At 37.0% G+C, this 26637-nt stretch overlaps 1 protein-coding gene across 2 annotated transcripts in view; it reads left to right on the top strand.

Moving 5' to 3' along the window:
- AnxB11 (Annexin B11) overlaps positions 1–26303 on the top strand; it is a 63703-nt gene extending 37400 nt beyond the window's left edge. The window contains exons 3-9 of one of the 2 annotated variants that reach the window (XM_067785052.1): positions 7711–8322; positions 12064–12204; positions 15524–15764; positions 16132–16361; positions 24984–25193; positions 25277–25345; positions 25414–26303. In XM_067785052.1, the coding sequence (XP_067641153.1) occupies positions 7711–8322; positions 12064–12204; positions 15524–15764; positions 16132–16361; positions 24984–25193; positions 25277–25345; positions 25414–25479 (1569 nt within the window). In that variant the 3' untranslated portion in view covers positions 25480–26303. The remainder of the gene's footprint in view (positions 1–7710; positions 8323–12063; positions 12205–15523; positions 15765–16131; positions 16362–24983; positions 25194–25276; positions 25346–25413) is intronic. The other variant, XM_067785053.1, reaches the window with a different exon arrangement.
- The last annotated feature ends 334 nt before the right edge of the window (positions 26304–26637 follow it).

Below are 26637 nucleotides of genomic sequence, written 5' to 3' on the forward strand. Positions count from 1 at the left end.
GTCGGAACGATACTGATTATGCAAAGAAAATCCGTCCAGCGCAAGCTCTGCGAAGTAGTTCTTCATTGGCCGAGCAACAGAGTGCGAGGGAACGATCCAGAATAATGAGTAGTAAGATGGAACACAGGTACGACAAGGAAAATGATTCGGAAGGTTTCCGGGAGGGAAATTTGGTACTGCTATACAACCCTCACCGGCGGAAAGGTGTTCCATCCAAATATCGGTGCAGTTGGGAAGGCCCGTACAGAGTTGTGAAGACGATCAGTGATGTCATCTGCCGCATACAAGCAATTGGGAAATCACGAAATAGAAGAGTGGTACATTTGGCGATGCTAGCAGCGTTTAGATCGAGAGATTTGTCTGATCGGGACGATCAGACTTAGGTGGAGGGCAGTGTAACGAATGTTAGCAGCACTGAGCAATGCTATCGTCTCTAAGCCGATGCTAACCAGTGACGTGAATGCACATCAATAATTCAATCATTATGTATCTACATAAACGAAACAATAACTGCGTCTACATATATGTACCATGTACGTATACGAGCAGCGGAGCGGCAATGCGCAAACACATGCATATATCTTATCTGAGTTGTCACAAGAGAGAGCAATAATTTGTGCACGTAGTTGTGGCTGGCGATTTTGTAGCCGAAAGTAACTAGTAAGTTCTGGAAATCGAAGAGCCTAGAAGTATGCAGCGTAAACTATAAAAGCGGGGCAGGCGAGTAAGAAGTAATTCAGTTTGATTTGAATTGTCAAGCAGTTACGAGTAAGACGATATCTAGCGAGTAATAGCACTATTATTTTGAAAATCAGTTTCCTTTAAGATATCAGTTTGGTTATTAAGCTATTCGTTGCACAGTTTGAGTGTTATTGTGAAGTATTTTAATAAAGGCCATTTTTCCATTATTCAATATTAGAGTTATTTATTCAACAGTTAGCGATACGAACCTAGCAAAAGGGGCAAATAAGAGGATTTGCAGCAAATTCGTTACAGTACTTTTGTGTTTTCGCGAGTGCCGATATAATATTTCAAGTCTTTTGTGCAAGTGATTTTCAATAATTATATGTGTCATTAAAAAAATAATTTATTGCAAGTGAAAGGTGAGAATGTGATGTTTGTTGTTGTTGTTGTTGTAGCGATTAGGTTACTCCCCGAAGGCTTTGGCGAGTGTTATCGATGTGATGGTCCTTTGTCGGATACAGATTCGATACGCTCCGGTAACACAGCACCATTAAGGTGCTGGCCCGACCATCTCGGAAACGATTTATATGGCCACATTAAACCTTCAGGCCATCCCTCCCTCCCCACCCCCAAGTTCCATGAGGAGCTTGGGGTCGCCAGAGCCTCGTCTGTTAGTGAAACGGGACTCGCCGCTCGAAGGTGAGGTTGACAATTGGGTTGGAGAAGCTATATATTGCGCTACACAACCCCTTGAATCTCCCTAATGTTTGTGATGTTTGTGGTAAAGTGTAGTTAGTTTTTTTTTTTTAAATAATTCATAAGCCATAAAAAAATAGAAAAATAAAAATTCAGGGTCCGGGGTAGATATTGCGTTTTTTAATGGGGCACACCTCGGCTGCCGAATGTGCCCCATTAAAACGCTGTATCTACCCCGGATATTAAATTCCTATTTGAAGTTATATTTTCTTCCTTCTTTAACGCATTAAAAACGTTTCCTCAAGCGAAAGTGACACAAGCGTTATAAATGCAGATAAATGTAAGGCGCGATAACCGCCGAAAAGATTTTAGGCCGAGCTTCTCTTCCAATTTGCGTCGTGCTCCCTTTAATTTTTCCTACAAATTGGCCGGATGGGGCCTACTTGTTTTATGCCGATTCCGAACGACATCTGCAAGGCAGATGAGTTTTCACTGAGAGCTTTATATATACAGCAAGCTTCCTTAGGATACTTAATATTTCGACATCCATATTTTTCAAGACCAAGGTGGAAGATATTTCTTGTTTTGAGTTAAAACTTCCACATCCCTCAAATTTTGTTTCAACATCGCGGTTTCGCACAAAGTATATTTTTGAAGTCGATCTAAGCATTTTTAATATCAAATAACTTTTTATATCATTAAACTGGCATAAAACGTATTTTTTATTTGTAACATTATATTTAAGAAAACAATTTTTTTTATTTTAGTTTTGATTAGTTCAGGATGCATTATTTTTCTATCCTGCAACTTTTTGTTTGTAACAGTATGTTTGATAGAATGAACTACATGCATGATGAAGGTGCCCCATCAATGCCGCCAGCTACCCCGCCATGGGGCACATTCAGGGAAATCAACTATTTTCATAAAATGTTAAACAATTCAGCCTGAAATAGTAATTCAAGAAATGTTTATTTAGGATTTTATTCTATATATACTGGGGGATCGAATGAACTTATATCTGTTTCAATTCGTAAAACATTTGTCGATATATAGGGCTCTAAAAAAAAAGAGACGAAGGTACCCCGGTCTCCCCTATAGTTTTTATGAAAGCAGTTTTGCAAAGAGGCAAATTGAGTTTCAGAGTGGGAGTTCAAGATGGCGGATTAGAAAGAGAAGCTGCCAACGTCAGTCACCTTGTAATTGCATCATGGAACAGCTGTTTCAAAATTCGTGCCTTCAGCGAACACAATTTTTGTTGATACGTTGTGAACATGTTTCCGTCAGTTCAGTGATGGAAATTTTTTCCTGGACGGCCAAATTAAATAACCATGCTTAAACTTAAAAAAATGACTGCTTAAATTATTTTTCACACTTTACTATAGTTTAATACATTTGTAATGTTGAGCAGTCGTTGAGTGATAACTTTCTGATTTAAGTAGTTACTGATCAGAAACATGTTTGCAACGCGTCAACAAAAATAAACTACGGTCTTTAAGGTTGCGTATTTGCCATGACGTAGCAAATGCATAGCCGTATAGGCGTAAAACGCCAAATTCAATGATACTAGGTCAATTGCAGTTCACGATCAGGTGCAAATGGTCTTGCATGGTTGCATAGCAAAATTTCAATGCATACCACACGCAATAAAACAACAAAATACATGAAAATGCACCTGTCATAAATTTTGCAGCATGCAATACTAAATATCTATTGCTTTTAGAATGCAATCCACAAATCACAATTTCGAACAGCTGATATTCCCTGCAAGAACAGTTTTGGTTAGATTACTAATGGTCTCAATGGTAATATAAAAGGAATTTGATATATAAATGCGTGTGTGCATATATGTGTAAAATCTTCTACCATTTTCTAATTCGCGATTCACGAGTTCTTTTAAGCGTTTTTTTTTACTTATGTGGCCTTTATTTAAGACGTGTTTTGTAGGGTTATTTTCGTTTGACGGTTGCCATGGTAATTTACTAAGGTCGTTCACAGGTGCATATAGTATTAATTTATTGAAATTCTAAAAACATGTGCTGTCCACGAGTGGTGATGAAGTTTCATCAACTGATCAAATATTGATACACCTGATAGACCTGAAAATTTCTTTGGCGTAATTTATAACAATGATGTCTCGCTTTTACTCTCTAAGTCTCGATTTTAAAGTTATAAGTGACAAAGCGACTGAATTGGCCTGTGCCAAACGATAAAAAACTTATGGTGTTTTCTTTTCCTAAAATAATGTCGCCCTGTTGGTTCTTCTCAGCTCTGATGTGAGGTTGTGTGTCCCTTTCACTAAATATTTTCCACTGAATAAGAAAAGGGTTCCATTACATTCCTCTTGCGACCCCAATTTCCTCATGTAGCAGAGAGCTTTTCATGGCAGAAATACACTCGGAGCGCTTGCCAAGCACTGCCGAGGGGCGACCCCGCTTAGACAAATTTTCTTCTAATTTAAAACCCTTATTTCTAAAATTTTAATGTTGCTTTGCCCGGGGTGTGAACCCAGGGCACACGGTGTGGTAGGCGGAACACGCTGCCATCACACCACGGTGGCCGCCGGTGTGAATTATCCAGTTGAATTTCTAAACTCTTTAGAACCACCTGGAATGCCTGCGTATATATTAACTTTGAAATTTGGCTCACCAATCATGCTTCTTCGGAATTTAGACCCACCAAAATTGTGCAATGGAACCAGACTTTGCGTGTAGAAATTAATGCTGAATGTAATCGAAGCAACGGTAAAAGCAAAGGTGAAGATGTGCTCATACCACGTATCCCAATGATTCCTACAGATTTTCCATTCTATTTCAAGCGCTTACAGTTTCCTGTACGCCTTGCTTTTGCAATTACAATCAACAAAGCACAAGGACAATCGCTTACTGTTGCAGGATTAAATTTAGAGAGTCCGTGCTTTTCCAATGGCAAGCTATATGTTGCTTGCTCTAGACTTGCAACGCCAAAAAAATTGTTTATCTTTGCACCGAACGAAAAAACCAAAAATATTGTGTACCCACATGCATTTCAATAAGATACGCCGGGTAAAGCTAGTATAACATAAGCCTTATATCACATAGCCTAGTATATTGCAAAGGGCGAACCAAAGCGTAAATGAATCTGTTCGGTTAGATTTTCTTCGTACTCAAAATCTTTGAGATCAACCGCCATCATGTTCAATGTAACAGGACATTGTTTATCATCTTAAATTATGCAAAGCACAGCCAATAAGAGCTCAAAGGCTTTGTTGGATAATTGATCTTAGTACACTTCGGTGGAAGCTTCGACTGAATTGGGATAGAAGGGTTATTAAAAACTTAGTTTTCCGGCTGACCAATATGCGTCATCTATTTCTAAGAAGAGCTTGCTGATGTGCTTTGTTGGGAACTAGAAGCTAAAAAGTAAAGCAATCAATAATATCTACTCTAAATTCTACAATAGCACTTTTAATGCTATCGAAAAACATATTTATTGATCATAATAATTATCAAGCGACGTAAAAAATAAACGTTGACAAATAGTTTTTGAAAGAAAAATAAAAATTAAACAAAAAATTATTATACAACGAAAATTTTTCAATTTTCATTCAAAAATTATAATGAAGCAACATTTATGCCATAAAACTTATGTATAAATATTAAGTCCCTGTTGTAAAATATGTAAAAACGACTATACCTTTGAAACATATAGGGAAAAATAAAACAATTGGTGTCGTTGTAATGGTGTGGATTGGTCATTGGCATTTTGTGGCTCTCCCTGAACCCTAAAAGTTTTACTAATAACAAACTGCCAAAACAGCTTTCTTTTTTTTTATATTTTACTAGTATGTTCTTTAAAAAAAATTAACTTTTGAAAAAGTCCATTATTAGTTACGTTGTTTTAAGCAGTTGATTTTTTTTTTGTGGGTTGTGTTCGTATATTCAAATGTATATAGCAAGTCTTTTTGGTTGAGGTAATGGAAAACTCCATTTTTCACATGCCGCTATTGCGATTTTTATAATAACCATGTTGTATTAAACTATGAAAGAAAAAGATGAATAACGTTATAATTTAGAAAATGAGTAATTGGAATTTTCGCGTTCTGTGATAAAAACAAATTAACAAATGATATACAATAGGTCAATGACTCATGCAACACACGTGATTCTAAAACAAGAGCACCTTGTTTTGTATGCAATGTTCACACACAATCAGACACAGATATCTGATTCATGAATAATTCCCCGCCACTTTCCTGTAACACTTATTTTTAATACAATGCCTTTAAATATTTAATGTATGTATATTAAGCTGGGTCGATTTATTAACCTATATTGCGCCATCGATTTTTCGATAGGTTTTGGGCTCAGAAAAAAAAAGTTCCACTAAGCATACCCAAAAACATTATTTTTGAGCCTGCAAAATTTGAGATTTTTTGACTTTTTTTCTTTATTTTTAAGGTTTTTTTCATGACCTACTTAAAAAATTTTCATTTGATTTTAAAATTTTCATGTATACCCTGTCCGACTCAAAATTTTCCGCTAAAAACTTTGGCGATAACAGTTTTTTGAAAAAAAAAAATATATATTTTTTGGGTTTTGAGGAGTGTTTTGGTGAAAAAATTTATTTTTTTCGCAATTTTTTTAAGGGTTTCTTCAGAAACGTGTAAAAGTGTTGCCGATGAAAACGAATTTGTCTCATAGTTTCTATCCCACTTAAAATTATGCGATAAAAACGTTGGCATTAACAGTTTTAAAAAAAATTTTTTTTTTTTTTGGGACTTGTTTTTGTCGAAATCGATTTTTTTCATTTTCAAGGCTCCAAATCATATTTATGTATATGTTTCCGTTAGACCCACCAATAAGTATACCAAAATGATCAGGAGACGAGCTGAGTTGATTTAGCTATGTCCGTCTGTCCGTCCGTCCGTCCATATGTCCGTCTGTCCGTTTGTTTGAATGCAAGCTAGTCCTTCAATTTTTGAGATATCTTGATGAAATTTGGTAAGCAGGCATATTTTGATGGGGGATTTGACATTTGTCGGAATCGACCGGATCGGGCCACTGTAGCATATACCTCCCATACAACCGATTGTTCAATAAGAGGGGTTTCGCCATTTTTGCCCCACTTCTGCCTCATTTGTATAGCTAGCAACATCAAATTTTACCACAAGATTACGTATTGGGCATAAATGGTTGTCTGAAAAAATCGTCAAGATCGGACATAAAATTTTTAAACTGCACTTACTTACCACCGTCTTTAGCGCATGAATTCACTTGGGACTAAAAATCGATTTCGATAAAAATATGTCCGATCAGACAACCATCTATGCCCAATACGTAAGCTTTAGGTAAAATTTGATGTTGGTAGCTGTTAAAATGAGGCAGAAATGGCGAAAACCCTCTTATTGAACAATCGGTTGTATGGGAGGTATATGCTATAGTGGTCCGATCCGGTCGATTCCGACAAATGTTAAATCCCCCATCAAAATATGCCTGCTTACCAAATTTCATCAAGATATCTCAAAAATTGAGGGACTAGTTTGCGTTCAAACAAACGGACAGACTGACGGACAGACGGACATGGCTAAATCAACTCAGCTCGTCCCCTGATCATTTTGGTATACTTATTGGTGGGTCTAACGGAAACATATACATAAAAAATGATTTGGAGCCTTGAAAATGAAAAAAAATCGATTTCGACCAAAACAAGACCCAAAAACCAAAAAAAATTTTTTTTAAAAACTGTTAATGCCAACGTTTTTATCGCATAATTTTAAGTGGGATAGGAACTATGAGACAAATTCGTTTTCATCGGCAACACTTTTGCACGTTTCTGAGGAAACCCTTAAAAAAAAGAAAATGGCGAAAAAATAAACTTTTTCACCAAAACGCTCCTCAAAATTTTTTTCAAAAAACTGTTATCGCCAAGGTTTTTAGCGGACACTTTTGAGTCGGACAGGCTATACATGAAAATTTTAAAATCAAATGAAAATTTTTTAAGTAGGTCATGAAAAAAACCTTAAAAATCAAAGAAAAAAAATCAAAAAACTCAAATTTTGCAGGCTCGAAAATTATTTTTTTGGGTATGCTTAGTGGAACTTTTTCTTCCTGAGCCCAAAACCTATCGAAAAATCGATGGCGTGATATGGGTTAACTTTCGTCCATGCAAATCAACCCAGCTTAATGTATATACGTACACAGATTTGGCAAGACAATTTTCAAAAGAAATAAAATAAAATTGAAAACACAAAAAATAAAAGGAAATCAACGTAAAAGCACAACCAAATTCAACAAATTACGCATTTTTCACTGCACTTGCTACTACTCAGAACTTTTACGCATTTTATTGTAGGGTTCCGGCATGCCACAGCCATATCCACAATCCAATTCGCCATACAACAATCACAACAATCCCAATCATGGTAGTTTAGTTGGTGCACCCTTTGGCGCTGGTTGGCTGGCACCGCCACAACATAACACCAACTCTTCGCCACAGCATATGCAACATCAACAACCAAATTTGCATTATCAGCCGCTACCCACACCAAATCAGACACCACACCCTCCACATCACACCCAATACCCTTCACAAACTAGCAATGTACCACATCATCATCAACAACAACAACAACACCAGACTACTCCCTATCCAACCATGACTTCTCCATCGCATAATGCATCTTATCCTGGATCTTCATATCCCCATAATCCTCAACATTCACAAGCTCCATATCCATCGGCATCGGGTACGCCCACTCATGCGGCCTATCCTCAACAGCACACAGCCCATTATTCGCATCCGGCTACGCATCCTTCTTATGCGCCAACACATGGATATACACCAGTACCGACATCCGCGGGCTATGAGTCACCAGCTGGTAATATAGCGCATTGTTTCCAAGAGTTAGCCCATCGTCAGGGTCATGTGCTGCACCATCATCAAGCGTTTGCTCGCAGAGGAGAGGTTTGTGTTTCAAATTTTGAAGTGAAATTTCATATGTAAATGTCATGACTATTGTTTATCCTTGTTTCACGCAGAAATATGTAAAGTTAGTGTTTGAAATAATTAAGTAATAAGTAAGAATATAAACATAATGTTATGTTAGCAATTGTTATCTAAGTCATATATATAACATTTGCTTGATCCTTCTTCCTATATACACATACATATATATGTAATAGTGACCGAACGCATGTAGTCTATAAGTTCAATATCCATTGTGTGTGTGGAGGGAGGCTCCAAGCTTATTAGCGATAGATACTCGATTAGAATATCAGATATCCTGCACTCGAAACACACTGCAATCATTGAAAGGTATGAATCCGTATCTGTGCTTGCAATTAACATCAAAAAACTACCGATACTATAGAATGCAAAGTATCGATACGGTACTCATATCAAGTATAACTCTACAAGTATCGGGTACCCGGTCGTTTCGAATCAAAAGCGCTTGATACTCCAAGTATCCATACTGAATTTGCAAGACAATCGAAGACGGTCGAATATTGCACTTTAAAGTGATGTCTAAATACATACATATTAAGATGTGTAACATAAAGGTTGCAATAAAGCCGGATTTGTATAGAATGCTTTGACAAGAACTTTAGTTATGATAGAAAAGCTCGTTGTAATAAATTCTCAGCTTTTTTGTTCATTTTACGTTCCACTCGAAGATTATGTGTAGGTCTTACAACCTTAGACTAACAAAGTTGCTTCTATCATTAAAAAGAGAGCACTGTAGACTCATGACGGGTATTTTGACTGGACACAGCCTTCTGGCGTCATATGCCTTTAAATTAGGCTTGGTCAGTGATAGCAGTTGTAGGAAGTACGGGTTGGAGGAGGAAACGATCGAGCACGTTCTGTGCTTGTGCCCTACGCTTGCCAGGCTAAGACTCCAGCTATTAGGAGTAATACAGCTGTCAGATCTAGAAGCAGCAAGTGGCTTAATTCCTAGGAAGCTTCTAGTATTTGCCAAGACGACAGAGTCTATATATATAAAAAGAAGTGTACATTTTGATTGTCAGTCCATAACTCGAGAACGGATAGAAAGATTGCCATGACATTTTTAGGAAAGATACAGAAAGGAGAGATGATGGTTAGTTGATTTTGAAATCCCAAATCGGCTTAGCCATATATATATAAAAATCAAATTCTGTGCGTGTGTGTGTGTGTTCGCTATGGAAACGTATTTCCCACACTTCAATCATCACCAAATTTTGGTTATAGGTTCCTTCGATCAACGGGAAGGTTTTTGGGCAAAAATTTTTTTCGATATATAAAAGGGGCGTGGCACCTCCCATACAAATGGAATCTTTGGTACTGCATAACTTTGAAGGTATACATGCCAGAACATTGAAATTCAGTAAGGAGTTATATGAGGTCAATCCCTAACACCACCAAGAAAATGTGGAATTGCAAAAAAGGGGGCGTGGCACCTCCCATACAAATGGAATATATCATACTGCATATCTCTGGATGTAGTAATGGTAGGATAATGAAAATTGGTAAGGAGCTATATGACGTTAAGTCCTAACACCTCCAGTAAAATGTGGAATGGGGAAAAAAGGGGCGTGGCACCTTTCCAACAAATGGGATTTTTTAGAACTTAGGCTGCAGTACAAACTTAGGTTATTTTAACACCTAAAGTTTGACTGCATTGTTGAGTTTGGCTTTTATTCTTATTGGACGTTTAGTAATCTGCCATCGTTAAAAAAAATTTGTTAGCCTTCAGTCTATCTACATCTTCTATAAAAATAAAAATTATGTGTGTGTGTTCCCTATGGAAACGTATTTCCCACAGTTCAACCATCACCAAATTTTGGCTATAGGTTCCTTCGATCAAGACGAAGGTTTCTCATATTTCAGAATTAAGAATTTTAAATAAATTTTGTTTTTGGCTATTCCAACGAGCAATCTTAACTTCAAAAAATAATAATGTTAATAAAATCAATGATCGCATTCACAACCAAATTCCTGGTGAAGTGACGAAATATAAATCGATCGACACAGTTACAGATGAAGATAAATTTGTGAGTTATCTAAATGAATTTCTATACTCCTTAGAACCAAAATGAATGCCTGCGCATATATAAACCTTTAAAATTGTCTCACCAATCATGCTTCTTCGGAATTTAAACCCACAAAAATTGTGCAATGGAATGCGTTTAGAAATTAGTGCCGAATGTAATCGAAGCAACAATCATCCGCGGTAAAACCAAAGGTGAAGGTGTGCTCATACCACGGATCCCAATGATTCCTACAGTTTCGCCATTCAATTTTAAGCGCTTACAGTTCACTGTACGCATTGATTTTGCAATTACAATCAACAAAGCACAAGGACTGTTGCAGGATTAAATTTAGAGGGTTCGATCCTTTCCCATGGCCCGCTATGTATGTATATGTTGCTTGTTTTAGAGTTGGAAGGAAAAAAAAAATCGTTTATCTTTGCACCGAACGAAAAAACCAAAAATACTGTGTACCCACACGCATTACAATAAGATACAATAATAAAGTGTCTTAAACGAAAATTTCACCAAATATGCGAACAAAATTCAATTCAATTTACAGAACAATAAATTTAATTATCAACAAACAAAACAGAAAAATAACGCAACATTCATTCGACCCCCGCGTTTCAACGTACGCCGGTAAAGCTAGTTATTTTATAAAATAGGTCCTGGTTTTTGATATGGTTTTTCAGTTTGGTCGTTAAAACAAACTTCTGGTAACACTACGGACTCATCCAGTCTATGTGAGGTCCTCATGGACCGGCCAGTTCAACCTAACCTAACGTTCCACTCATGCGGACAATTTTTACGGAATTATACGAAAATTTCGAATATTTAATTTAGATTGTTATACATTTTTTTGAGTATGCAGTTTTTTGACCCAATCTATTTTAGTCTAAGAATTTATAAGTTATAGGCAAATCGAACTCAGTACCAGGTGTTGTTATCCCAACAGCTGATTGCTTGTTTTTCATTATTTTCCATACAATGCCTTTGTGCAACAATATCTCAGTTAATGGAAATCAATGAAAATTTTCTTTTGACTTGACATTCTTCTGCACGGCGAATTGCTTGAATTCGCTACGCAATCACTTTGTATAGATTTGCCTTGTGTTATAGGTCTCTCAAAAATTGTATTGATTTTTGAGAACTTTTTCCGAATGGAGTTTGAGATTTTCCTCGGAAAAAAGTTTGTCAAAAAAGCAAAACGAATTTCGAGATAACTAAACTAGAATTTTGTTGCGCTAAAATTGATTGGGCGACAAATCTGCATCCTCAAAAAATGTTAGAGAGCCCCAAATAAAAAGTTGGAAATTTTCCAGAATTTTCGAAAACGTCTTTAACATTAATTTGCATAGTTTATATGAGGATATTCATATATGTTTTTATTTAACTAATAGAAAATTATAAAAATAAAGTTGACGAAATTTGATACAAATTACCATTGCCCCACTGTACCCCAATTAATACTCTCTGTTTATGTATGTATCCATGTATGCACTATTTAACTGAAGCTTTGGAAATTAAACATTTTTGCCAACTCGCTCAACAAAACTTATGAAATCACTAGCATTTAGTTGATAATTAGTTGAACAGCTTTTTGTTAGTAAATAAAACTGTTTGCTTTTATCGATATAATTTTTTTATTTGTAAATTTTTTTATTAAAATTAATCCAAGAATTACTCATTTCAGGGCACTCCAACTGTATTGCCGCCACAAAATTTCGATCCAGTCAAAGATGCGCATGACTTGCGCAAAGCTATGAAGGGATTTGGTACCGATGAGGATGCATTAATCAACATTATTTGCCGTCGTACCAATGAACAACGTCAGGTAATTATTGATATTTTTATGGAAAACAAAATATAAGCCTTGTTTTATATTGCCATTACTTACTCACCAACGTTTATAATTCGCGCTGCAATTGTTTTGCCCGCTCAAAAAATCGCAGCAGTCGCTTCTTGGCTAGCCTGACTAACATCAGTTGGTAACTCCAACGTTTTCAATCTAGAAGGTTCTTCATCTAGGTATTCTAGAGGAGTGCCGGCCGCCCTCTTCATCCACTTCCATATACGGGTTCATAAAGAATACCCCCCGCGCAGGTACATCTTTTTCCATTCACATAACATGGCCTACACAGCATAGCCACTTTAGAAAAACTTCTCTCTCGAACACTCCCTGGTTATGATAGATTGATGGAGCTGCTCAGCATCTTTTTGCATAGAGCCGATTGCAGACAAAGCCACAGCTCCTTTTCGCGCTGTCCAAGTTGGCTTTAAAATCGGCAAAGAGGTAAATTGTTTTTATCCGGTCCCTGGTTGACTTTAATCTTTCCCGCTATGTGCTTGGTAGGACCTCATATGCGATATTAAAAAGGCTTATGTCACTATTATTGGCCAGTTTGCAGGATACCCCTTCTTGAGAAATGGGAACTAACACTTAGATTCGAGTCGTCAGTCATGCACTCGTCCGACCATATTTTCATAGAAGTGATGATGCATGCACCTCAACAACATTTCCCCGTGTTATTTAATGGTTCCACATACTTTGTTGTTTTTTAATCTGCATATTGCCGTTTTTACCTCTTCATTGCTGGCTGCGGGAACATTAATTCATCGGCAGTGGTAGTGGAGTCAGGTTCATCATCTTCTCTGGTAGCTTCATCCCTGTCCTCATCTAAGAGCGGCAGAGAAGTACTGCCTCCATAAATTAAGTACCTATGATTTTTGGCTACCAGATCACTGCTTTCGTTTTTAGAGGACTTTGTCTTAAGCCGAAATCTTCCGTTTATCACTTTACCAGCGAGGCTCTGCACATTATCCGTTCAGTGAGTTGGAATTACATTTATATCCCTTATATCCAAGAGATGCAGGTCTGTGCGTTGAACCAACTAATCGTAAACAAGTCATAACCGATTTGAAATCCAAAAGTCGAAGTAGCTGCTAGCATCGTTGTTTAAATATCGAATTCATATTATGTATATTATGTATAAGTAGATCAGTTCAAAATAGGAAAACTGGAGAGCCGTTCCTCTAATGATGGCAGGTGTAGCCCGATATTCGGTGTGCTTTCCATGCAAATGCCTTATTTTAATTTTTTTCGAGAGGAACGGCTTATTTATGCTCCTTCTTCTTCGAAAGAGAATGAATGAGAAGTCGCCAATGGAGGGAATTCCATTCATTTTTCTAATGAAGCATGGCAGTCTCCCATACCCTTTCACATATTTCCTAATTGAAAACCTTCTTATTATCAAGTTAGTTCCAGTCACCTTTTTATAAATCTGCATATTCAACCTAACGTAACCTCTGCAGATTTTCATTGGCGCCAACAAAATTTGTATATGAAAATGTTTGTATCGCAGAACTTTTATTATAAAGACCAAACGAAAAAAAAAATCAACCTTTTTCGGTCCGAATGAAGCTGAGTGGCAACCACAATCATAAACATTTTTATACCCAGCTGAGCAGAGCTCACAGAGTATATTAATTTTGTTCGCATAACGGTACTCTGTAACTGCATAAACTAATCGAGATAGATATAGACTTCTATATATCAAAATGATGTGGACGAAAAAAGAAATTCATTTAGCCATGCCCGTCCGTTAACCGATAACTTGAGTATATTTTGAGGTATCTTGATGAAATTTGGTATGTAAGTTCCTGGGCACTCATCTCAGATCGCTATTTAAAATGAACGAAATCGGACTATAACCACGCCCACTTTTTCGATATCGAAAATTTCGAAAAATCGAAAAAGTGCGATAATTCATTGCCAAAGACGGATAAAGTGACGAAACTTGGTAGGTGGGTTGACCTTATGACGCAGAATAGAAAATTAGTAAAGTTTTGGATAATGGGCGTGGCAACGCCCACTTTTATAAGAAGATAATTTAAAACTTTTATTACTATATGTGTTCTAAATAAAAATTAGCGAAATCGGATGAAGAACACGCCCACTCTTTAAAAGATATTTTTTTAAAGTAAAATTTTAACAAAAATTTAATATCTGTACAGTATATAAGTAAATTATGTCAACATTCAACGCCAGTAATGGTATTGGGCTACAAAATGCAAAAATAAAAGAAAATTTCAAAATGGGCGTGGCTCCACCCTTTTTCATTTAATTTGTCTAGAATACTTTTAATGCCATAAGTCGAACAAAATTTGCACATCCTTGTGAAATTTAGTAAGGGCATAGCTTCTATGACGCTAACTGTTTTCTGTGGAAATGGGCGAAATCAGTTGAAGCCACGCCCAGTTTTTATACACAGTCGACCGTCTGTCCTTCCGCTCGGCCGTTAACACGATAACTTGAGCAAAAATCGATATAACTTTACTAAACTTAGTTCACGTACTTATCTGAACTCACTTTGTATTGGTGTAAAAAATGGGCGAAATCCGACTATGACAACGCCCACTTTTTCGATATCGAAAATTTCTAAAAATGAAAAAAAGCCATAAAGCCGTGTTTGGTATAACACGAAAAAAGGGATGAAACATGGTGAAATATAACTTTAGAAAAAACTTTGTAAAATGGGTGTGACACCTACCATTTTAAGTAGAAGCAAATGAGAAAGTTCTGCAGGGCGAAATCAAAAGCCCTTGGAATCATGGCAGGAATACTGTTTGTGGTATTACATATATAAATAAATTAGCGGTACCCAACAGATTATGTTCTGGGTCACCCTGGTTCACATTTTGGTCGATATCTCGAAAACTCCTTCACATATACAACTGAGGGCCACTCCCTTTTAAAACCCTCATTGTTACCTTTAATTTGATACCCATATCGTAAAAACACATTCTAGAGTCACCCCTGGTCCACCTTTATGGCGATATCTCGAAAAGGCGTCCACCTATAGAACTATGGCCACTCCCTTTTAAAATACTCTTCAATACCTTCCATTTAATACGCATGTCATACAAACACATTCCAGGGTTACCCTAGGTACATTTTCCTAAATGGTGATTTTCCCTTATTTTGTCTCCAAAGCTCTCAGCTGAGTATGTAATGTTGGGTTACACCCGAACTTAGCTTTCCTTACTTGTTAATACTAAGCATATCCAAAAAAGCTTATCATTAACAGAGCTGTTGATAACATACTGACTTAAACTTATTATGCTAATGTTAAACTCTATACTAACATTTGCAGGAAATTCAACGCCAATATAAAACACATTTTGGCAAAGATCTTATCGAGGATGTCAAATCGGAGACAAGTGGCAATTTTGAAAAGTTGTTGGTTGGCTTATTGCGTCCAATTGTCGATTTTTACTGTGCTGAATTGAGTGATGCTATGGGCGGAATCGGCACAGATGAGGATGTGCTTATCGAAATATTATGCACGCTGTCCAATGTGGAAATACATACAATCAAGAATCAGTACTTGCGCTGTAAGTTGCAAAAAAAGAAAAAAATATATTAGCACAAGGAAAAAACGATTCTTAAGGGAATCTAATAACTTTCTATTAGGGTTAGACTTGGGTTTAAAATTTACATATCGTAAACTCCTTTGCAAAAACCTGCCTACTACACACATTTAAATTATACAGCTATTACAGCTTATGAGCTTAAAAGCTATTTTGAAATTTGTGTTTAACTTAACTGCAAAATTCATAATCAAATGTCGAATTAATGTTTTCAGGATTAGTCAATCTTACGTTCGCCAATTTGTGGTAGCTGGCTGGTTTTGCAGGCACATCGATGACATATGTAATAATAAACAAAAATGTATAATATAAAAAATTAAAATTTTTTCAGTGTATGGCGCTCACTTGGAATCCGAGCTAAAATCGGAAACTTCTGGCAACTTTAAGCGCCTCCTCGTGTCGCTATGTGCAGCAAATCGTGATGAGAGTGGTCATGTCGATCTAGCTGCTGCTCAAACGGACGCACGTGAACTCCTGAAGGCTGGTGAATTACGCGTAGGCACCGATGAGAGCATGTTCAATATGATATTGTGCCAACGTAATTACCAACAATTGCGAATGGTGAGTTAATAATTTTTATCAGTTTGATTGTTTCGCTATAAATAAGGCGAGGGTTAGTGAAGAAAAAGATAGGAAGAAGGCAAACGAAGAGAAAAGTAAAGTAAAGGAAAGGAAAAAGAAAAGAAACGCAAGGAAAAGAAAAAAGAAAAGAAAAGCATAGAAAAGAAAAGAATAGAAAACGAAAAGAAGGGAAATGAAAGGTAATACAAAAATTTGGAGGATTTGGGGAATGGAAAATTAGAAAGTCAAAACCGAAGCCGAAGCGGACGGTAAATTATCAATATGTTATCGACGCGCTATGGGCGAGTTATCCATTTCTTATCGACAAATCATCGGTTTGTTGTACATATGTGGGTAAGTTATCGTTGAGATAAAGATGATTTATTGATTTAAAATTAAGTGTTATCAATAAGCTACCGATTTTGTATCGACAATTTAGCGGATTGTTATGGAAAATGTATCGCTTTATTATCGAAAAGTCATCGAAATATTATCGATGCTTTATAAAATAATTATAGATTTCTTATCAAAAAGTTATCGCTCATTAGTGCGTGATCCGCAACTCACTGCCCGATCTCGCTGAAATGTGACGTGTAGGTACATTTTTACCTAACTATTTCTTACTTACTTACATACTTAATTGGCGCTTAACCGTTTAAGTAGTTATGGCCGTCTGCTAACCGGCGCCAATTGGTCACACCAATGGAGTTTAAATCGTTTTCCACCTGGTCCTTCCAGCGGAGTGGGGGTCGCGGTCTTCCTCTGCTTCCATAGGCGGGTTCCGATAGAAGCACTTTCTTGGCCGGACCGTCATCTTCCATTCGCATAACATGGCCCAGTCAGCGCAGCCGCTGAGTTTTAATTCGCTGGACTATGTTGATGTCTGCGTAGAGCTCGTTCAGCTCATCGTTAAATCTTTTTCGGTACTCGGCATCGCAAACGCGTAGAGTTTCATAAATCTTTCGAAGAACTTTTCTCTCGAACACTCCCAGAGACGCTTCATCTGATGTTGTCATGATCCATGCTTCTGCACCATATAACAGGACGGGCACGATAAGTGACTTGTAGAGTATGATTTTCGTTTGCCGAGAGAGAACTTTACTTTCAATTGCCTACCTAGTCTAAAGTAGCAAGAGTGATTCTTCGCTGTATTACAGAGCTGATGGTGTTGCTAGTGTTAATGCTGGTTCACAAATAAACGAAGTCTTTTACTATTTCGAAATTGTGGCTGCCAACAGTAGCGTGGTTGCCAAGGCGCATATGCGCTGACTCTTTGCTCGATGACAGCAGGTACTTCGTTTTGTCCTCATTCACCATCAAACCCATCTTTACCGCTTCTTTTTCCAGTTTGGAATAAGCAAACTAACGGCGCAGGTGCTTAGTCCGATAATATCAATGTCATCAGCATATGCCAGTAATTGCACGCTTTTATAGAATATTTTTCCAGAGCAGTTAAGTTCTGCAGCTAGTATAATTTTATCCAGCAATCAAAGAAATCGGACGATAGGTAGTCACCCTGTCTGAAATTTTGTTTAGTTTCGAACGGCTCGGAAGGTCCTTCCCAATTCTGATTGAGACGATGGTGTTGATCAACATCATTTTGCACAGCCGTATAAGTTTTGCGGGGAAACCAAATTCAGACATAGCGGAATATAGGCAGCTCCTTTTCGTGCTGTTGTTGTTGTTGTAGCAGTGCTTCGCCCCATCCAATAGGTGCGACCAATCACAAATTGTCATCAATGTCCTCTAACGGGAGTCCAAGGAAACTTGCAGTTTCAACAGGGGTGGGCCATAATGAGAGGGGTGTTAGAGGCGTTGGTTCCACATTACAATTATAGAGATGGTTGGTGTCATGTGGGGACACATTGCAAGCGAGAATACATTTTGTATGTCGGGGTTGATTCTGGATAGGTAAGAGTTTAACCTGTTACAGTATCCAGATCGAAGCTGAGCTAGACTGACTAGCGTTTCCCTGGGGAGTATGCGTTCCTCTTCCGCAAGTTTTGGGAACTGTTCTTTGAGTACTGGATTCACCGGGTAATTCCTGGAATAAAGGGCCGACGCCTGTTTATGGAGTTCGCTGAGGATCTGCTTTGTGTTTTTGGCTTCACACGGCTGAGTTCTCAGGTGCCGTCTTTCCTCATAATGCTTACGGTGATGACTCCTTAAGCCCCTGGACGGTGTTGGCTTATCAATCAGATGTCTGCTGGGATGCCCAGGATTCTGGGTATTCAACACGAACTGTTTGTTTAGCATCTCATTTCTCTCCCTGATGGGGAGTATTCTCGCCTCATTATGTAGATGGTGTTCTGGGGACATAAGAACACAACACGTGGTGGTTCTGAGGGCAGTATTTTGGCAGGCCTCTAGCTTCTTCCAGTGAGTGGTCTTTAGGCTTGGCGACCAATTCGGGGAAACGTAGCATGCAATCGGCGGGCCAATTGCTTTGTAAGAGGTAATGAGCGTTTCTTTATCTTTTCCCCAAGTACTGCCAGCAAGAGATTTGAGTATTTTATTACGGCTCTGGATTTTCGGTACAATTGCGGCTGCATGCTCACCAAAATGTAGATCCTGATCAAACGCCACACCCAAGATTTTGGGGAGTAGGACAGTCGGCAGCGGAGTGCGATCGACGTGGATGTTCAAAATGGTCGACATTTGGGACGTCCATGTTGTAAGTAAGGTCGCGGAGGATTTAGTCGGTGATAATGCCAGGTTTCGCGAGGCGAAAAAACTGGAGAGATCAGGGAGATAGCCGTTTATTCTGTTACAAAGCTCATCGATCTGTGGGCCTGGGCCTGTGGACATTATTGTGCAGCCATCGGCGTAGGAAACGATAGTAACTCCTTCTGGTGGTGAAGGTAGCTTTGATATGTAGAAGTTAAATAAAAGTGGGGATAGGACACCACCCTTCGTGCTGTGGAAGGCGGCTTTAACATCGACGAAGAGGTGATGTATGTCGATTCTTTTTTCGCAGGTTTTTCCAAGATTTTTGGTAAAATGTTCGGGGGTTATTCCTGGTGCCTAGAAACTCAAGCTCCTCGCACTCACGCCTTTCTGCCTCTGCTTTTTATACCCAGCTGAGCAGAGGTCACAGAGTATATTAATTTTGTTCGCATAACGGTACCCCGTAACGGCATAAACTGATCGAGATAGATATAGACTTATATGTATCAAAATGATCTGGGCGAAAAAAGAAATTCATTTAGCCATGTCCGTCCGTACGTCTGTCCGTTAACACGATAACTTGATTAAATTTTGAGGTATCTTAATGAATATTTGTATGCTAGTTCCTGGGCAGTCATCTCAGATCGCTATTTCAAATGAAATTGGACTATAACCACGCCCACATTTTCGATATCGAAAATTTCGAAAAACCGAAAAAGTGCGATAATTACCAAAGACGGATAAAGCGATGAAACTTGATAGATGGGTTGACCTTATGACGCAGAATAGAAAATTAGTAAAATTTTGAACAATGAGCGTGGCACCGCTCACGTTCAAAAGAAGGTAATTTAAAACTTTTGCCAACTGTAATTTGGCATCCGTTGAAGATGTCATGATGAAATTTGGCAGGAACGTTACTCCTATTACTATATAATAATATAAATAATAAAATTAATTAATTTAAATTAATAAAAATTAGCAAAATCGGATGACGAACACGCCCACTTTTTTAAACAAAATTTTTAAGAGTCATATATTAACAATAAATTGAATATCTTTACATTATATACATAAGTAATTATGTGAACATTCAACTCCAGTAATGATATGGTGCAACAAAATACAAAAATATAAGAACATTTCAAAATTGGCGTGGCTCCGCCCTTTTTCATTTAATTTGTCTAGAATACTTTTAATGCCATAAGTCGAACAAAATTTGCACATCCTTGTGAAATTTAGTAAGTCTGTACATCCGCTCGGCCGTTAACACGACAACTTGAGCAAAAATCGATATACATATCTTTACTAAACTTAGTTCACGTACTTATCTGAACTCACTTTATCTTTGTATAAAAAATGACCGAAATCCGACTATGCCCACGTCCACTTTTTCGTTATCGAAAATTTCGAGAAATGAAACAAGTGCCATAATTCTATACCAAATACGAAAAAAGGGATGAAACATGGATTGTTTTTTTGACGCAAAATATAACTTTAGAAAAAAACTTTGTAAAATGGGTGTGACACCTACCATATTAAGTAGAAGAAAATGAAAAAGTTCTGCAGGCCGAAATCAAAAGCCCTTGGAATCTTGGCAGGAATACTGTTCGTGGTATTACATATATAAATAAATTAGCGGTACCTGACAGATGATGTTATGGGTCACCCTGGTCCACATTTCGGTCCATATCTCGAAAACGCCTTCGCATATACAACTACGGGCCACTCCTCATTAATACCTTTAGTTCGATACCCATATCGCACAAACACATTCTAGAGTCACCCCTGGTCCAACTTTATGGCAATATCTCCAAAAGAGCGTCCACCTATAGAACTAAGGCCCACTCCCTTTTAAAATACTGATTAATGCCTTTAATTTGATACCCATGTCAAACAAACACATTCTGGGCTTACCCTAGGTTGATTTTCCTACATGGTGATTTTCCCTTATTTCACTAAGGACGAAGGAAAATCTTTCCAAAAACGCCTTTGGTCTACAATTTGGTCGATATTTCTCAAACGTATGTGATATGGAATTAAAAACCACTTATAAACCATCTACGAAACCAACGCAGCTAAACTCTCAGCTGAGTATTGTAATGTTCGGTTACACCCGAACTTACCCTTCCTTACTTGTTCTTCCTGAAAAAGTGTCTCGCTTCCTTTGTCAACTCGCGATAGCATTCACTCACTCCTCTTGTTACTCTCGCTTTTAGTATTTCTACGGGGTTCACTTTTCGGAGTTTAAACCAGGCCGCTTTATTCGAAAGATATCAAATTTGTGGTTTCTAAAGGAGAGGCGTATGAAAGAGGGAAGAAAGGTTGAGGGAGTGAGAGTTAGAAAGGAGGGTATATGGATTTTGTGGGAGAAAGTGGGAAGGGAAGCGAGGAAGTAATGGGAGAGTCATTAGCAAAGGATAGATTGAGCGATAGAAGATTCTTGATATGCAGGTAAACCAAAGTTGGTATTGTAGTCGATATTTAATTAACAACAATTAAAATTAAAAAAAAATATATATAAAATAAAATTAAATAAAAACAAGTAAGGAAGGCTAAGTTCGGGTGTAACCGAACATTACATACTCAGCTGAGAGCTATGGAGACAAAATAGAGAAAAATCACCATGTAGGAAAATGAACCTAGGGTAACCCTGGAATGTGTTTGTATAATATGTGTATCAAATGGAAGGTATTAAAGAGTATTTTAAGAGGGAGTGAGCCATAGTTCTATAGGTGGACGCCATTTGGGGATATCGCCATAAAGGTGGACCAGGGCTTACTCTAGAATTTGTTGTACGTTTTCAACCCGGTCAACACTCCTACAACTTGGAAAGTTTTAATTGCATTCCTAATCCAGTAATTGATAAGAATACTGTTCTTCAGAGCCTTCTCGGTTTGAAACCGATTTTTTCTCCGGGTCCAGATGGTGTTCCTAGTTGTGTACTCAAATACTGTGCAGTTAACTTATCTGAGCCGATACATAAATTATTCCAATTATCTGTGGAATCTGCCACTTTTCCATTGATTTGGAAGAAATCATTTATTATACCTTTACACAAAAAAGGTAGTAGGTCTAGTATCGAGAACTATAGAGGTATAGCTAAGCTTTCAGCTATTCCCAAAACATTTGAGCGAATAATTACATGTCAACTTCAACACATGTGTAGCTCCATATTATCGCCCTGTCAGCATGGTTTTGTGCCGCGTAGATCAACTACTACCAACTTGCTAGAGTTTACTTCTTTTGTAATGGATGGATTTTTAAACAATAGGCAAACGGATGTGATCTATACCGACTTCAGTAAAGCGTTTGACTCTGTCAATCATGAGCTTTTAGTTTACAAACTTGATTTACTTGGATTTCCAAAGCATTTGCTTGCATGGCTCGAAAGCTATCTCGCGAATCGGACTCAACAAGTTTTGTTTAAAAACAGCTTTTCTAGGTTGTTTGATGTAACGTCTGGCGTGCCTCAGGGTAGTCATTTGGGTCCGTTACTTTTTACCTTGTTTATAAATGACTTACCACAAACTCTCATACATTCCCGAACTCTTATGTGTGCAGATGATGTTAAACTTTGTTACTCATACTTGCCTTCGGAGTCTTCCCGTGTGGAGTTTCTTCAGGCAGACTTGGACTCATTTCAATGTTGGTGTACTGCAAATTTACTAGTTTTGAATTGCTCGAAGTGTAAACTAATGACATTTCACCGAGTGAAGCCAAGTTTGACATCGTATACGTTAAACAGCACGCCTTTGGAGCGTATATCTGTCGTAAGTGATCTAGGCGTTCTTTTTGATCCTAAACTGACTTTTAATACGCATATCTCATCAATGGTAAGCAAAGCAACGGGTATACTCGGTTTTGTGAAGCGATGGGCTAAGGAGTTTAATGATCCGTATCTGACTAAGACCCTCTACACATCGTTGGATACGACCAATCTTAGAGTATTGTTCGTGTGTCTGGTGCCCAGGGTATCAAAACTTTATAAAGCGTATTGAGTCAGTACAGAAGCAATTCATTATATTTGCACTACGTGGTCTTAACTGGGATTCTAGTGTGCATTTGCCACCATATAGAAATAGGCTTCTCCTTATAAATCTGCCAACTTTAGAAAATCGAAGAACTTTACTCGGGGTAATGTTCATTCACAAGCTCATTATGGGCGAGATCGACTCATCTGATCTTGTTAGTCGACTAAATTTTGCTGTTCCTGGTAGAACGTCCAGGCACTTTGTGCCTTTTTATTTACCACTTTGCCGGCAAAATTTTGCCAAAAATAATCCACTGCGAAGTTGGTGTTCGCACTACAACAACTTGTATAACTGCATCAGTTTTGAATGTTCGTTTTCCGAGTTGCATAATTTAATACTGTCACGTCTGGCCTGATATTTTGTACTTTCTTTCCTATGTATGGTTGAATTTAAATATTTTTAATTATAACATTAATTTTATGTTTTATATATCTTAGTAGTCGACCGCATTGTGTCTGTGTCGACTTTAATCCAAATAAATTAAATTAAATTAAATATGGGTATCAAACGATACCACGAACAGTATTCATGCCAAGATTTCAAGGGCTTTTGATTCCGCCCTGCAGAACTTTTTCATATTCTTCTACTTAATAAGGTAGGGGTCACACCCATTTTACAAAGTTTTTTTCTAAAGTTATATTTTGCGTCAATAAACCAATCCAATTACCATGTTTCGTCCCTTTTTCCGTATTTGGTATAGAATTATGGCATTTTTTTAATTTTTCGTAATTTTCGATATCGAAAAAGAGGGCGTGGTCATAGTCGGATTTCGCCCATTTTTTACACCAATACAAAGTGAGTTCAGATAAGTACGTGAACTGAGTTTAGTAAATATATATCGATTTTTGCTCAAGTTATCGTGTTAACGGTCGAGCGGAAGGACAGACGGGCGACTGTGTATAAAAACTGGGGGTGGCTTCAACCAATTTCGCCCTTTTTCACAGAAAACCGTTATCGTCCTAGAATCTAAGCCACTACCAAATTTCACAAGGATTGGTACTGTTTTGTTCGACATATGGCATTAAAAGTATCCTAGACAAATTAAATGAAAAAGGACGGAGCCATGCCCATTTTGAAATTTTCTTTTATTTTTGTATTTTGTTGCACCATATCATTACTGGAGTTGAATGTTGACATAATTTGCTTATATACTGTAGAGATATTAAATTTGTTGTTAAAATTTGACTTAAAAAAATTTTTATTTAAAAGTGGGCGTGGTCGTTCTCCGATTTTGCAAATTTTTATTAAGCATATATGTATATAGTAATAGGAGGAAAGTTCCTGCCAAATTTGATCATGATATCTTCAAAGACTGCAAAATTACAGCTTGCAAAACTTTTAAATTACCTTCTTTTAAAAGTAGGCGGTGCCACGCCCATGGTCCAAAAATTTTACTAGTCTATTCTGCGTCATAAGTTCAACTCACCTACCAAGTTTCATCGCTTTATCCGTCTTTGGTAATGAACTATCGCACTTTTTCGGTTTTTCGAAATTTTCGATATCGAAAAAGTGGGCGTGGTTATAATAGTCCGATATCGTTCATTTTAAATAGCGATCTGAGATGAGTTCCCAGGAACCTACATACCAAATTTCATCAAGATACCTCAAAATTTACTCAAGTTATCGTGTTAACGGCGGACGGACGGATCCTGGAAGATTTTGATATATGGAAGTCTATATCTATCTCGATTCCTTTATACTTGTACAACCAACCGTTTGCCAATCAAAGTTAATATACTCTGTGAGCTATGCTCAACTAAGTATAAAAAAATATAAAAAACGAGCAGCGTTAGGCGGGTTTCATTGTGCCACTTGAGCGCAGTGTAAAGAAAGTAAACAAATAAACGAACTCTGCAGGGTTTAATAGTTAACAGTATGCACTAACAAATCATAGACGCGCTAACTAAATCTTATATATTTGCAGATATTCCAAGAATATGAAAAAATGACTGGTCACACATTGGAGAAAGCCATACGCAAAGAGTTCTCCGGTGATATAATGGAAGGTCTGTGCGCTATTTATAAATGTGTCACCAACAAAACCGAATATTTTGCGTCACGCCTTCACAAGAGTATGGCCGGTATTGGTACGAATGATAAACAATTAATACGCGTAATTATTACACGTTCTGAGGTGAGTTGAAATATTTAAAATTATTGAACCAGACAAATATTTGCACTAAATCTTTTTTACTTTTCATAATCGCTTACTTATAGATCGATTTAGCTGATATTAAGGCCCAATTTGAGCGCATGTACGGCAAGAGTCTGAAGAGCTGGATCAAGGTAAGTTAAAAATTTTTATTTTATAGTAAAACTTTTTTAATAACTTTACCAATTATCTTGCGACACAGGGAGACACATCGGGCCATTACAAACACGCTCTATATGCTCTCATTGGCGAACAACGTTCTTCCTAAATGCCAAATTAGCGCTTAATCCATAGAAATATATAAAACAAAAAATATTAGTATTACTTATGTCGTACAAAGTTTACAAGAGAATACTATTTTTAATAATTTTTTATAATCCTGAATGTGAAACAAAAAAAAACCACAAAAATTGGTATTAACAACTGACAATGCGTTTCAAAGCAAATGTGAAAACTGTAAACATACATTAAGCCAGTTCTTATTCTTATTCAATATGACAAGTATTCCTATCATACAAACATCATTTTTTTTTATATTCATATTCGAAACCCATTACAATTTACATTGTAGAAATATGCTGAATGAATAATCTAAATAATTTAACAAATAGAGACCTAACAGCAACTTCAGTGTAAGCAGCAGAAACAAAATTTTACAGAAGACAGTTTTCAAAAGACACTCCTGTAATTCTTTTTTCGCTAATTACACAAAAATTACTGTTAGGGTTTGATATATTAGATGTTACAAGTAAAAAAATATACCAATGTTATGTCATATAAATATTGGACAATCTCTGCTGCAGAATCTCAAATAAATTAGATTGTTGTTATGCTACGTAAATCGATTCCATGTTTCGTAAATCTAATGACAATGCCAACATGCATTTCTTTATTGAAAGTTATATAACTTTATCTATACTATATGTATTTAAACATAAAAAACTATGCTATTACTATTACGAATTTGGAATGACGTTAATGATCTGCCTTAAAAAAACTATTTCAAAATCAAAAGTGCATACATACACACATTCTAATTATAAATATACAAACTTCATGGTTTAAGCAATAAAAATAAATAATAAAATTAAATACTTTATGCATTTATAATACTTTAAATTTCCATCAGAAACGATAATGGAGAGTATCTTTCTTGCAGATGTCGTCCGTGGTTGACATAAAACACGTATATTCCATCTCGCAAATCAAAGGAAAAAAGAGCATGAACACCAAGGTGACTCATAGTTTTAATATTCAACGAATGTACAGTTTATGAAGTCCATATTACGTCGAGAATCCCTCGATAAGAAGCTGATGAGAAAACAATAATAATAAAATATAATAACCCGAAGACTCGACAATAACTAATCGATAACTCAGTGATAGTGTCGCTATCGATAACCATTTATTATTTAATAATTTGTAA

The sequence above is a fragment of the Eurosta solidaginis genome, chromosome 4, assembly GCF_040869045.1.
Source record: "Eurosta solidaginis isolate ZX-2024a chromosome 4, ASM4086904v1, whole genome shotgun sequence".
In the NCBI taxonomy this organism is placed as follows: Eukaryota; Metazoa; Arthropoda; class Insecta; order Diptera; family Tephritidae; genus Eurosta; species Eurosta solidaginis.